This window comes from Cyrtonyx montezumae, unplaced genomic scaffold (assembly GCF_038088225.1).
Source record: "Cyrtonyx montezumae isolate F1298 unplaced genomic scaffold, pur_monq_1.0 scaffold_8, whole genome shotgun sequence".
Classification (NCBI taxonomy): domain Eukaryota; kingdom Metazoa; phylum Chordata; class Aves; order Galliformes; family Odontophoridae; genus Cyrtonyx; species Cyrtonyx montezumae.
In genome coordinates this window covers 4,779,962-4,795,101 of record NW_027072089.1, presented here as the reverse complement: position 1 = coordinate 4,795,101, position 15,140 = coordinate 4,779,962, and the positions used below count along the sequence as shown (strand labels likewise).

At 38.8% G+C, this 15,140-nt stretch overlaps 1 protein-coding gene across 1 annotated transcript in view; it reads right to left on the bottom strand.

Moving 5' to 3' along the window:
* The window catches only part of FAM135B (family with sequence similarity 135 member B), a 126,008-nt gene that overhangs the window by 39,345 nt on the left and 71,523 nt on the right, over nt 1-15,140 (bottom strand). The window contains exon 6 of the mRNA XM_065753625.1: nt 11,683-11,809. Within this exon, the coding sequence (XP_065609697.1) occupies nt 11,683-11,809 (127 nt within the window). The remainder of the gene's footprint in view (nt 1-11,682; nt 11,810-15,140) is intronic.

The following is a 15,140-nucleotide window of genomic DNA, read 5'->3' as shown; positions in this document are numbered from 1 at the left end:
GATGATCTTTAAAGGTCCTTTCCATCTAAGGATTTTATGATAAGATAAAGTATGGTTTTAAAGTGTGTCTGTAGGTTTATTTTAAACCTCCAAATCTGGAGGTTGATGAAAATATGTGAGCCTGGAGGTTCTGGGGGAAACTTGTATTCTACTGTCATGAAACAAGACATGATAACAACAATCAATGCCAAGGAAGCTTGTGAATTATTTTAACAGAAAGATTTTCGGGACATGAGCCTATTAAGATTAGTGACACATTTTGATTTCTGCCTATGATCAAGATTTTTATTAATTGTGCCACATGTTTTTCAATACACTTCTTCAGCTGAAAAAGACCCCTTTGGGCTCTCCCCTCCTGCTCTCACCTACATGGCCTGTGAAATATTTTTACAATGGCTATTATCTGAAAATAGCTTCTCAGTGGGTCCATTTAGTATCTGATACCAAATCAAACTTTCAGTCTCAAAGGAGAGAAGGCAGATGGAACCAACCACACCTACACGAATCTATTTACTTGACAACCTTACCCAGAATTCAATGTGGAGATCTCCATAACCAGAAAAGTTTCTGCATGCAAAAATTAGCTTCTTCACAAACAGAGATAAAAATGAAAATAATCATTACAGTACTGAGTTCTTCTTAAACTTGTAAACTTTTAACACTAAAAGCACTGTCAAAATATGGCTAAAGAGGAATATCTACTTGTCATTTGCCAGTGACAAATTACCTCAACCCTTATGTGTTCATTTTTTTAAGCATTTTAACATTTTGTTACTAAGGCAGATATTTTTGTTTTATTTTTCTTTCAAATCTGCTATACAGCCACAGTTACCAAGTAAGTTCCTGTGAGTCATAAGCAGGTGGGAAGCAGTCAAGACTCTATTGATAGAATTAATATTTTTTATTATTATTTGCAAATGTTCTTGCATATCCACTTCCTCCTATTTGGTTCACAGTCAACTTCCCTCAAGATGCATGCAAAATCTGCTGTTTTTTATATGCTTTGTCAAACTGGAACAGAACTGAAGATCAACAAGTCTGTGTTTTGGAACCAATTGTAGTTAAGTATTAAATATAGACAGAAGAGTCATAAACAAAGAAAATAAAACCCAAATCTAAGCCCTGATAGTTTCTGAAATTGCATGCCTTTGGGCAAAGCCTTAACATGCCGAAATACTGGTTTATGCAGCACCCTTCACAGCACCCATGCTTTCCAAAGAATGCCTGTAGGAACTGACAGCACTGTCATTCCTCCCAATTGTAGAAAATTCTACTAAGCTCACAGAAGCACTTTCCAGCAGTATGTTATTCTGAATTTCTTATGGTGTATACAGTTGGAGGAAAAAAATCCTTTTATTAGGCTTATTTTTTTTAAATGAATTTTGGCCATCCTTGTACAGCAAAAACAATGAACAGAAGCTCTATTGCAAAAGCCTACTCCAAAGTTTGCTGTAAATCAATTCCCATTCCTTTCTCAGCTATATTGCTGAAGATAATTATGTGGATCAGGGAGTTCCATTGCTCACATAATTCAAGTTTTCTAAGCAACCAAATGAGATCTATTGGATTTTTCCTACAGCAATGTTTCAGAACCTGTGCTTTCTGAAGTAACACTTTATTTCAATCAGACACATGGTGAAAGAATCCTTACTGTTGCTGGTTACAGGCCCCTTAGTTCTTGCAGTCTACACAAGAAATGCTCTGCTCCAGACTACGTACTGTAGGGCTGATCTCTTTTCTTTGACTCTTGGGGGATGTGGTTTCTACACCAAGAAACAACTCACTGCTTAATGGTGTCATGCTGCTTTCCTAAAGTCTTCACTTCTGACATATTCAGGCAATGAATCATTTATCACTCTTTCCCATGCATGTAAACATACATAAAATTGCAAATACAGTTATAAAACAATATACAAGCCTTTCTATCACTTCAGAACTCCACAATTTCTATGTCTTCCCTGCAACAGAAGTAATGGCTAAACAGAAACCATCCCGGGTATGCTACTTAAAGACAATTATATCAATTAGCCATAATTTACTGCAACAAAACAGGGAATATTTGAATAATTGGAGCTGTATAAATTTGCATAAGTATTATATTTTCACAGGTTCATTTTACTAGGCCAGTAGATACCTCCTATATTATTCATAGTACATATTTCAGCCCTGAAGTAATTTACACTCAAAGGCAATCAAATTTTATGAGCCCTGAGTCACTTACCGTTTATTCTGCAGGCATCATTTTATGTTTTGAATGAAATATTTCTAGTCTAGTAGAAAAGAAAGGAGAGATTGATTGACAGCTCTGGAGACTCAAATCATATTTGTTTACAAGGAAGGCATGATATGTAGAGCAGGAACAAGATTCAACACCGCTTTGAAGGAACCCCTCTGTCCCATTTAGGCCTTCATTCTTGCCTCAGGCAACTCTGTCTGACAGTGTCAAGTAGATCTGACTTCAACAGGATGCACAGATTGTTTCAGGATGTAACACAATCTGTCAGATGGTCTTGATTTTTCATTTGGGGCATCAGAGACCAGACACATAAAGCCTTCACTTACCTATGGCCTTCTCTTTCTCACTGAGAGAGTTTGGAAAGAAGATTTATGCCAGTCATGGAAGTATTGTAAGCTTGTATGCATACTGAGCTTACCCTAGGCAAATCTCTAGACCAAGATTCTCATTCAGATACTCATATGTATCATTGCCTGAATACTCACACACATATCTCAGTTACGCAAAGACCTGAAGCTATGGATTTTTTTTTGTTAGTTTAAAATGTACCCTGTTAAGATATATTAAGCTTTTACATCCTTCATTTTCCCCCACTGTCTGTGCTCTGCTCATCACACTTCAACCCAGTGTCCCAGATCCACAGAGTCCACTTTGACAAAGCAACTTTTTATTTTCAGTTCATTTCAGGACAATTCTTAGTCAGAAGTGGAAAAGCTTCTTATTGCAAATCTCCTACAGGAAGTTAAGAATTCTTTGCTTGATGCTAGTTCTGCTGCCTCTTGAAAACCCTCCTGCTGAATTAGGGAATTAGCACTCATAAAATAGATAAGTGGTACTGAGTGTGGCATAGCCAGATGTCACTGTGGCGAGCAAACACCTGAAACACAATCATTGCAGTCAAGGTGGTATTTGTAACTAAGCTAGTAACCAGACTTACTGGCTGAAGAATTTCTTTCAAGTTATCAGGAGCATTAAGTAGGAAGTCCAAGTCACATTTCCAAACGTAGTATCAGCTGTATTCAACTCTCCTAGCTTTTGTCATCAGATCATTTAGTGTAAATAAGTGATAAAGGCTCTCTCTAAAGCCAGTTTGATTCAGATAGCAAATAAAGTAGTTCTTATTTCAGGCGTTTTTCTCCAATTTTTTGTCCTTCCTTTCATCAAGTATTACCCAATTCTGCCCAGCAATTGTTAAGATTTTTGCCACCTATAAAAACACTCCAGTACATACAGTAAACATAGGATTGAGTACAGCCAACTTCAGGGGATTTTATTCTTGCATGAAAGCAAGATTTTTTTCTTATTTTGCCTATGAAGTTCTATTTGCTTATTGACTAAAACTATGACGACTGCTATCACTGGAAAGAATCTGAGAATCATACACTGACCCATCTCTTTTCACTCAGCCTATTTCGTTCTGTCAGATTGTTGAAACTTGTCAGATACTCAGATAACTTGTAAGACATTCGAGCAGAAAAAGTTTCTGTACATAAGCTGATGCCATGGGGACTGCTTTTCTAAGACCTCTCAAGCACTGCACCTGAACTTATAATTCATATTAGCTGTGAAACTATTTGTGGGTCATTATGACTGGCATGCTCGCTTCGAACAGTGGTACAAGCTTTTGCTGTCGCTTGAAGATTTGTTTCCACAAAACATAACAAAGTGGTTGGAAAAAGAATCTCTCTTTTCATTTCCCAGTCCCTCAGCTGCTGTCTGGACCACTTGCCAACAGCAAAGAGTTTGCCTCCAGATGATGGATCTCAGCTGTACTGCTGCTGGCATCTGTGCTTCTATTGGAGAGGCCATCAGCTCAGAAGCTATGAGACTTGATTTGGTCTCCTTTCAAGAACTCTCTCACCATCAGTCAGTGGGAATTATTGCAGTGTACTTTAGGGCATACGAAGATAATTTTTCAACAAAGTACCACTGGGAAAAACACTGAGAAGAAAGAAAAATTGGATCATAGAGTGCTCGACCAAAGAAAGGGAGCAACCAAGTCCACATCCCAAAGGGAAGAGTAGAAAGGCCTTTTCTGCTGCTTCTGCACTCCACTTAAAGGCAGAAAGAAATATCTGTCCCAATCCCTCTTCTATAAGCTTCCTTAAAAATCGATGCTGCACTTTCCAGAAGGGGAAAGTTTTAACAAAAAAAAATATCAGTCAAATAAATATTAGTACAAATCATGTCAATGGATTTTAGCCCAAAAGTCAGAAATTATGGTGATGGTAGACAATTAACTTATCCGGGATATAATTTTAATGATAGGTACAAAAGAGAAGTAAAGTCTATGTGACGAGTATGACTTGTATAACTTTTCTCACAATCACCCTAAATTAGTCGTATAAATAATCATTTCAGTTGCACAAGTCAAGGTGTGATTGACTTCTCCAGTCTCATGTAGAGAAACAGGGATATTTGTAAACAGATTTTAGCATTTTTTTTCCAGTATATACAGACAAACAGTAAAACACAGATATGGAAACTGGAACCTCTATGAAAACTCCGTTGATTTTCAGAAAGGAAGCAAACATGAGCAATTCCTAAGGATTTTCTCCAGAAGACTCCATCACTGTTCTGCCTACAGTTTTCCAGGAATCCTCACATGATTTCATGACATGAAATTTTTCAGCATCGCATTTTATGCCTAACACCAATTTATTCCCAGTTTTGAGCTCAAAATGCAGATCATTGCTTGGCTGTGTTCTACTTATGTCAGGTCAAAAACTAAGAGCCATAAAAAAGAAATATGTCAATAATTAAAGAAAACAGTTAGCATCACATTATCAGCTAGCATGTTTTCTGCTAGAGCTATGAAATAATTTACAGTTCTTTCTAAAGATCTGTGATTCATCTTCAGGCAACTAAAGATTAAAGACTTAATCAATGATTATCACAAATGGTGCCCTGAGCTCACTGATTAAAATACTTGTCATTGCACCTTACAAGGAACAGTATACCAATTCTCTTGCCATTTTAGAAAAAAATTATGTACTGGACATCTGCTGGAGTCCCAGTGACAACGAATCCTCATTTGCATAAGCAAGACACTGAAAGAGTCCTATTCTTTTAAAACTACCCTTTACAAATGCATGCTAAATTGTGAGAGGTTCCCTCCCCTTCCCTTCCATTTTCTTCCTTAACCTTTTTCCTCTCTCTGCCCTTCTCATATCATATTATTTTATGATGCCCTGAGGAAAGAAACAAGGGAAAGAAGAAAAATATAAAAAGATGTAAAAGGAAAATTTACAATGTGCAGGAAAGGAATGGAAATTATAAGATATGCATTCATCTTCTTGAAAATATATTGAAATTTCAGAACACACTGCACTTCCCATGTTGAATCTTACATGGGCTATTCTCCAGTGATAACTGGCCTTGATCTGAAAAAGTGACATATTGTGTTTTAATAGCATCAAGTAGAAGAACATAAGAAAAATTATGAGTTACTACTGGGTAACAAAAAAGTGTGGGGTCTGGTGTCTGGTTTCTGGTGTTGTACAGAAGTAACTTCATTTTTACATATATTGCTAGGAAGAAGAAAGTATTAGCAAACTGTGGGAAATAACTCTGTAATTTTATATAAATGACACTCCTAGTTCTTGTATTAATCCAGGCATAAACTTTAAGTCTTTTGGGATAGCCACATCAATGCTAGATGGGAGAAAAACACTCCTCTTCAGATATTGATGTCTTATTAATGGGAAATCACATGATTAATCAATCTGATTGCCTACAAGTCAACTTATCTGCAGTGCAAATCTGCTAGTCAAATGAAAATAAGTTTACTGTGAGTACACCTTATTAATATCCTGCATTATATCTTGATTATAACACAGCAGACATGTGATGCACAATATTAAAAAGTCATTAAAACATTCTGACAGCAGTGAATATGGAAGAGGTGAAGTAGAGAGTAAGGTATAAAACTGCAGAGGTGTGAGTGAGTTTCAGTTTTTAGTTTTCAGCTAATTTTCAGTCCTGCAAGGAACATTTTATTTTTATTCTGTTTTAGATGTGGCATCTAAAGGTATTTTTCCCTGTCTAGTTTTTATGGCTGCTCAGATCACATGTAAGCACGAGTCTGTGTGATATTCTGAGACATCTAAACATCCAAAACAACACCCTAAACATGGGAAGAAACAATTTACCAGTCACCACTGGGAACCGAGATGCCCCGAGAGAAACCAGCCACACACAATTCATGGATCTGCTTTATGCCCCTAGATCTCTCAAGTCCTTTTGAATATTGTTAATCCCATCTGATATGTAAATACCATCTCAGCATAGTTTATAAGTTGAAGAGATCCTTGAGGACATGGTGGCACATTTTCTTATTTTGCAGATTATTTTTCACTGTTTTTTTTTTGGTCAGAAAAGCATCTTCCTTCATTTTTATGTAACAGCAAAAAGCACTAATCATTAAGAAATAGCCTTGGTGTCATAACATGAGACAGAATTAAAACAAAATCACTTTGTTCTACACTGTGCCATGTTTAAGAAACTGTGTACAAGTAGAGGAAAAAAACTATTAGAAAGATATGGACAAAGGGATGGAGGAAGGAAAGATCCCTGTTTCCTAGGTAGATGACAAGTGTGGAAGGCTTAAAAAAAATACGAAGTGTTAGATAGATTCAATTATTATAACCTTTCTGCTGAGATAAGAGAGGAGGATACTGTCAATTCTCTTCAGAAGTCACTTGTGGAGAGCTAGGGGAATCATACATGTAGAGTCCAGAGCTGCTGGCATTTAATTATCTGGAGAGGTCCCACAAGATTGGAGGCTTGCCGATGTGACTCCCATCTTCAAGAAAGGCCGTAAGGAAGACCCGGGGAACTACAGGCCTGTCAGCCTGACCTCGGTATCAGGGAAAGTTATGGAACAGATGTTATTGAGGGAGATCACATGACACGTGCATGGCAATAAAGGGATCAGACCCAGCCAGCACGGGTTCACCAGGGGCAGGTCGTGCTTGTCCAACCTCATCTCCTTCTATGACTGGGTGACCAGACAGGTAGATGAGGGAAAGGCTGTTGATGTAGTCTACCTGGACTTCAGCAAGGCCTTTGACACGGTCTCCCACAGTATTCTCCTAAGGAAACTGGCAGCCCGTGGTGTGGACAGGTTCACTCTTCTCTGGGTGGAGAACTGGCTGGAGGGCCGTGCCCAGAGGGTAGTGGTTAATGGAGTTAAGTCCAGCTGGCGTCCTGTAACGAGTGGTGTCCCCCAAGGGTCAGTTTTGGGGCCCATCTTGTTTAATATCTTTATTGATGACCTAGACGAGGGAATTGAGTGTACCCTCAGTAAGTTTGCAGATGACACAAAGCTGGGAGGATGTGTCAAACTGCCTGAGGGTAGGGAGGCCCTTCAGAGGGATTTGGATAGGCTGAACAGCTGGGCTGAGCAAAATGGGATGAGGTTCAATAAGACCAAGTGCCGGGTCCTGCACTTTGGCCACAATAACCCCATGCAATGCTATAGGCTTGGGGCAGAATGGCTTGAAGAATGTAGAGAGGAAAAGGACCTGGGGGTGTTGGTTGATGCTCGGCTCAACTTGAGCCGGCAGTGTGCCCAGGTGGCTAAGAAGGCCAACAGCATCCTGGCCTGTATTAGAAATAGTGTAGCCAGCAGGAGCAGGGAGGTGATCATCCCCCTGTACTCAGCTCTGGTACGGCCGCACCTCGAGTACTGTGTTCAGTTTTGGGCCCCTCACTACAAGAAGGACATTGAGGCCCTGGAGCGTGTTCAGAGAAGGGCAACAAAACTGGTGAGGGGTCTGGAGCACAAGTCTTATGAGGAGCGGCTGAGGGAGCTGGGATTGTTTAGTCTGGAGAAGAGGAGGCTCAGAGGAGACCTTATTGCACTCTACCACTTCCTGAAGGGGGGTTGTGGTGAGGAGGGGGTAGGCCTCTTCTCCCTGATAAGTAATGACAGGACGAGAGGGAATGGCCACAAGTTGCGCCAGGGAAGATTTAGATTAGACCTCAGGAAGCATTTCTTTTCTGAAAGAGTGGTCAGGCACTGGAATGGCCTGCCTAGGGAGGTGGTTGAGGCACCATCCCTAGCGCTGTTCAAGAAGCATTTAGATGAGGTGCTAAAGGACTTAATTTAGTAGTTGGGTAGAGATAGTGATAGGAGGATGGTTGGACTAGATGATCTTATAGGTCCTTTCCAACCTTATGAACTTATGAACTTATGAACTTATAATTAGCCTCCACATGGAGAAGTCAGAAGTGCAGAATGAGGAGCCTTTAGAGTCTATCACAAAGCAGTAGCACCTCAGCATTGTGAATGCAGAAGATTTACATAGTAAATGGTGAGAGAAGCTGATGATAGATATGAGCCTTCTTTGGAAATGAAGGTTGCAATGTGTACTTTTAGTAAAGAAAAGTAAATTGAGTAAAATTGAGTTTTATGAGGAACAAAAAGGTAAAACTGGTTGTATGACCTAGAGATGATGTATCAGGATAAGAATCCTCTACTTCACATTTGGGTGGTACTTGGAAGGCATTACAGCAGATTTTTAGAACAATACTGGCTTTTCGTAGAGCTCAGTGTAATGTAAATCCACTTGCTACTCTACTAAAGCAAAATGTTCATATCTTGTCTGAACCATATCTCTAATCATCTACTGAGTTTGATAACACTAATGAGGAGACTGACTTTTGTGAGCAAGTCTGCTTTTGAATAGTGCAGAATTTATGAAGCCTATGAAATCAGATACATTATTGAGTTATTAAGTGCTTCAGAGATACTGAAGTACCCACTTGCTGAGGTTTTAAACTATGTAGCTCCTAGTCTTGGGGAAGAGGGTGCAATAAGAATGATTTAGAACTCCTATCCATTACAAACTTCCCCTCAAATTGAAGTATTCTTGAATATTAATTGTGCTGCAAATGATGGAGAGGAAAGCTCTTTTTTGTTACTGACAGGAGGTAGACCTCAAAACTGGAAAATTCCCACTGTTCACAGCATGTCAGAGAACTGAACCAGCAGATTCAGTTCTCTACAGTAAGCATCAGAGAGAAGACACTTGGCCAGCAGATTCCTCTTAAGGTCTTAGAACCAGAGACTTCTCAGATCAAGGACAACACAGAAATGCACATAATCAGCAGAACCGAGTACAGAGATGAAAACAAAATGAAACGAAACATGAAAAACAGTATGTATCAAAAAAGCTGTTTTACTGCATTATATGCCATAAAAATAATTATCTGAATTCTCTTTACCATTTATAACAGCAGAGATTTTTCCATGCCCAGCTGCTTGGTAAAGTGCTTGTTTGTCTTAGAAGACGAGATACTGTTAATTGTTATAGCCTTGACTTTAATGGGCTGTATCAAACCATAGTACCTTACAACTAAAGAAAAAATGTAGTGGCATTTCTTGAGCTAAGGTATATAACAATTACTGACTTGGATACGAAACAGATGGTGCTCAACCAAGAATATATAAAGAGGAATAGAAATGTCTGTGGTTTTTGTCTAACAAGGATCTATAATCATAACCATTGAAGGTGATAGCATAATTCCTGAATGCTAGACACATCAGTAGTCCAGATGAAGTTATTTTTAACAAACACATTCAAACAGCCTTGAAGAGAATCTATGCACTTTTAAAGGGATATAAACTCTATTCAGTATGAAGCATTGCAGCACTGCAAGGAATAGTGTTACTCCTCATTATTTAGTTATGGCTAAATATAAACATCAGCATAAAACAGCAGCTAGACATAAGGCCATCGCTTGGTGTCAGATTTGCCTCCTCAAGGTAATTCCTTTCCTAGCTCTTAATTTGTACTTTTTACATTACACTAGGATAAATAATCTTCATTTATTATCATAAATCATACACAGCATATGCAAAATGGTCATCACAGTCTATTAAGTTAAAATTCATATCGAGTTCATATCAAGAAATAAAGTTCATATCAAGAACAGATGTCATGACTTATATAGACTTCTCAAGATAAGCAAATGCACACATGGCCATGTAGAGGTGGTGGAGTGTGCAACATTATATTTCTAATAGACCAGTTTGATGTTCAGATGACCTGTAGCGTAGCAGGGAGTTAAGGTGTATTCATGATAGAGTACTTGACAGGTCACCTGCTAGGACAGTAATTATTCTGTCACTTGAAAAAAAAAATAGTGAGAAAGGGTCTATATCAAAGAAGATTAATCAACTGAACTTGATAGAAAATAGGTTTTGCAGTTGAGGCAAATATTTGGTGAGGAAATAAAGTTCCTTAATCAACAACAGAGATTTTTCTGCATAAGATGAAATGAAAAATAGGAGTTGGGAGTTAGTCTTTCCATCAGTCTTCTTAAAATAGAGATTTGTCCAGAGGATAATGAAAACTAGGAATTTTTCTCCAAATAAATCTCTCTCTTCTGATGTACAGAGACATACAGGGATTAGTTTTTAAAGATAAACAGTTATTTAAATTTATATGATGCTACTGTCTACTAGAGAAGCAGAGGTCAATTTTTTTGTCAGTAGCATACAGTGATCCAGCTGCTCTGACAGCAGCCTCAGGCCAAACATTCTCTCAGTTTGTGTTAATTCTCTAATAGTTCTGCACCAACTGCCCAAGGTTAGCATGCCTTTAATATTTAGGTAGAAAATAATACTTTTGACAGAAAGTTTGAGAGAAGTTGAGGGCAGCATTTTAATGAGAACCCTTGAATCTAGGTTTCCTAACAGTGCAATGATTCTAGTGTTTTAGGTTGAGACACTAGTTCAGAAAAAATATTTTGACAAAAACCAAACAAACCAAAAAGAAACAAGCGAAACATTCCAAAGCTAGCACTTTCCTGCTAAACAAACAAATAAACTAAATACAATTACTCATTATTCCAAGCAAAATGCCTTATTCTAAAAACTATACAACTATCTCTGTTCATTACCCACAGTAAATAGGAAAATAAAAGGCATATACTAACTATGAGACCTTCCTCAAGTAAACAAAGTAAAATAAAAAACCTTCAGCAACACACACAGTACTCATTCCTCAACTTTTCAGAAATAATCCCTTCCAAGTTTCCTCTTGCCACCAGCTTTGGCCTACTGCTAATCACAACATCGTTAGTAATTACTCAAGGCCTCTGGTTGGTAAATACAAGATATGAAAACAGGGATCTTTTACTGAATAATTAATTTCACCCTAAAGCAGACATCTGGTCAAGTGAATGCACATCTGAAAGTTAATTGGTAATCTGGGGAATATCCACGCTTCCTGAACTTTTCTGAGATGATTGTTACAGGTGGGATCTGAATACCCAGTAGCTGTGAATGCAAGTGATGGGTGGTTCATAGAGAAATGGAGGACTCCTCAAAAGAACTTTTTGTGTTAGTGACATAAATCAGAGCATATTCTTTCAATAAAACATAAACACTTAGTGTGACTAAATAGGAGTGAGGTATTATTGTCCACTCTTCTTACCTCTGATGAAGTGGGTTTGCAGTAGCCAGCTCCAAACACAAGATTTTCTAATGACATACTGGATTGGTCTGGTCCTGTATCCAAGTTGCCTTTACCAAGCCATGAACCTTTCCCTGGACGAGCAAAACTAATTGAAGAAAAAATAAGAAAAATAATCAGAGCAGTCTTGTTAAAGAAGATACATTTCACAGAATCACAGAGTTGCTCAGGCTGGAAAAGAACTTCAAGATCATCAAGTCCAACCACCACCAAACCATATTACCCTAACTCTAACAGCTCACCACTAAATCATACCCCTGAACACCACACCCAGACAGTTTTTAAGCACATTCAGGGATGGTGACTCAACCACCTCCCTGAGGAGCCTATTCCAGTGCATAACAACCCTTTCTGTAAAGAAGTTTTTTCTGACATCCAATGTAAACCTCCCCTGACACAACTTGAGGCCATTTCCCCTTGTCCTGTCACCTGTCACCAGTGAGATGAGAAGAACTCTGCTCTGACTGCAATCACCTTTCAGGTATTTGAAGAGAGCAATAAGATCTCCTCTCAGCCTCCTTTTCTCCAGACTAAACAGACACAGTTTTTTCAGTTGCTCTTCATAGGGTTCTTCAAGCCTTTCACAAGCCTTGTTTCCATTTAGACCTGCTCAAGCACTTCAGTGTCCTTTCTGTATTGAGGTGCCCAAAACTGAACACAGTACTCGAGGTGGGGCCTCACCAGTACCGATTACAGAGTAAGATTACTTCCCTAGTCCTGCTCACCACACCATTCCAGATAAAAACCAGGATACCATTGGCCTTCTTGGCCACATGGAAATGCTGCTTGCTCACATTCAGCCTACTGTCCATCAGCACAACAAGGTCTCTCTCTGTCAGGCAGCTTTCCAGCTCCACAAGACTGTGGGTTGCCTGAGGTTGTTGAGACCAAAATGCAGGACCTGACAATTGGCCCTATTGAAACTCATACAGTTAACCTTAGCCCATCAATCCAGTCTGTCCAGCCTCTGTAGTGCATTTCAACACTTCCTCCCAACTTGGTGTCATGTGCAAACTTACTGAGGGTGCACTCAATCTCCTCATCAAGATCATTGATAAAGATGTTGAACAGGAGTGACCCTGGGAGATACCACTTGTGACTGACTCCAACTGGATTTAACTCCATTGACCACAACTCTTTGGGCCTGGCCGTCCAGCCAGTGTTTCACCCAGCAGAGCATATGCCCATCCAAACCATGAGCATCCAGCTCCTCCATGAGAATGCTGTGGGGGACAGTCTCAAAGGCTTTACTGAAGTCCAGGTAGACCACATTGAGAGCCACAAAGCGGGTCACCTTGTCATAGAATGAAATAAGGTTTGTAAAACAGGATTGAACGTTCATGAACCCATGCTGACTAGGCCCGATCCCCTGGCTGACCTTTAATTGATCCATGATGCTCCTGAGATTAACTATTCCATTATCTTCCTTGGCACTGAGGTGAGACTGATAGGTCTGTAGTTACCAGGATCCTTTTTCCAGCCCTTTTTGAGGATGGGCATCACATTTGCCAGTCTCCAGTCCACCAGGACATTCCTGGTTAACCAGGACTGTCAAAAAGAACTGTGAAGAAAATACTTGCAGTATTTATTTATTTGGCTATTTACTTCAAGATGATGCCATACGTCTAGACGCCACGTTTCCCTTATTAAATGAACATTGTCCAGTATGTACTAGCTAAAACTTTGTGAATGGGGTTTTCTTTCTTGGCATTCAGACCAATGGGTTGAGTGTTATTTTTACTTCAGCCTAAAATCTCAACAGGACAATTTTTCCAACTATCCACGTAAAAAAAAGTACTCATTCAACTATTGAGCAGCTTGCATCTTGACGCATGAAGCGTCTGTCTGGTATTAATCATATCACTCTTCTTGTTTGCAATGTGCATGTTTCCTGTCTTACAGGATGAACTTCATCTGGAGTCAGTTCAGAGCCACTAAAGTCCTGGTGAATAACTAGGGAACTTACTCTGGATTAATCTGACCAAATGTCTACATCTACACTAATGATGTATGCTGGAGAGGAATGGACGTATCCAGGGTGTGTCATCTATTTCTGAAGTTGCTCTATCAAAGAGATCAAATGAACTTCACTCTCAAAGCACTTAGTTGTTATCATGGACCATAAAGAGAAGTGAGGATGACTGCCTCGTAAACAACTAAAGTTAGGTGAGATAAACACTGTTAGTGTGTGCTGTACATAAACTATATCAAGATTTGGAGAGAAATCAGGCTACTCATGGAAAATACATTGAAAAAAAAAATAAATTGAGTATAAATACCAATGCAAGAAACCACAAGTGATCTTAAAAAGCATACTGGTAAATGCACTCCAGTCTGAGCATACTCCCCTAACTCAGTGTTCATCATGAGACTATGTCAATTTAGATCAACCATAATTCATACATCTCTATTCAGAAGGATAGGTTTGAGTGTTAACTGCAGTACAGAATCACAGGACAAATGAAAGAATCATGGAATCATTAAGGTTGGAAAGGATCTCTGAGATCATCTAGTTCAACCGTCAACTCATCCCCAACATGCCCACTACATCTCTTAGTGTCATATCTGCACTTTTCTTGAACATCTCCAGAGACAGTGATTCCACCACCTCTCTGGGCAGCCAGCTACTTGTTATCACCCAAATAATAGATGATGTTCTGATGTGCAGGAAAACTCAGTAATGCACAACAATATAAAACAAATTTCAAGCAAAATCAGGAACTGGGAAATTTTACAATCACAGATTCCCACTTCCTATGTCTAAACTACTGATTTTTTGCATATTCCACAGTATTCATTCACTAGCAAAAAAGACATTCCATAAGTGTGAGGATGGTATAGAAAGTCTTCGCATATATCTGGACTTTTTCATGTATATTAATTGATGCAATGCAACAAATTGCTAGCTGGCTGCTTCCAGGCAGCAGGAAAGTCTTTCCTTACATTTAAGATACAAATAAATAAATAAAATAAAGCAATTAAAAAGAGCCAAAAGATAAAGGGTGCTCTGAATAATTTCAGCTGTTGTTGGATGGTGATGTCTGCTCTGGACTGTTGGAAAGGCTCAAGAAGCAGAAATAAAAAATGATTGCTGTGGTAACATAGAGAAGCTTAAATAAATGTTGTCTACTCATGAAAAACTCATTTGAATATTAGCAAAGCTTTCAAAGGTTTTAAGGGAGGGAAAAGCACTTTTTAATGCTTTATTTATTTATTTGTCTTTTGCTTTTACAGCTGAGAAGGGATTTTAATCTGCTGGTTTTATGGAAATTGACTTCACATCACACTGTAAAACAGAAACGTTTTTTTGGGAAACCTGCCAAATTGTAATCTGCCTGTTGAGGCAAAGTTTAACTGGAAGTTTTACAGATTATTGAGGTTTCCCTAATGCTTTCTGAAGCATAGAATCAGAGAATCAG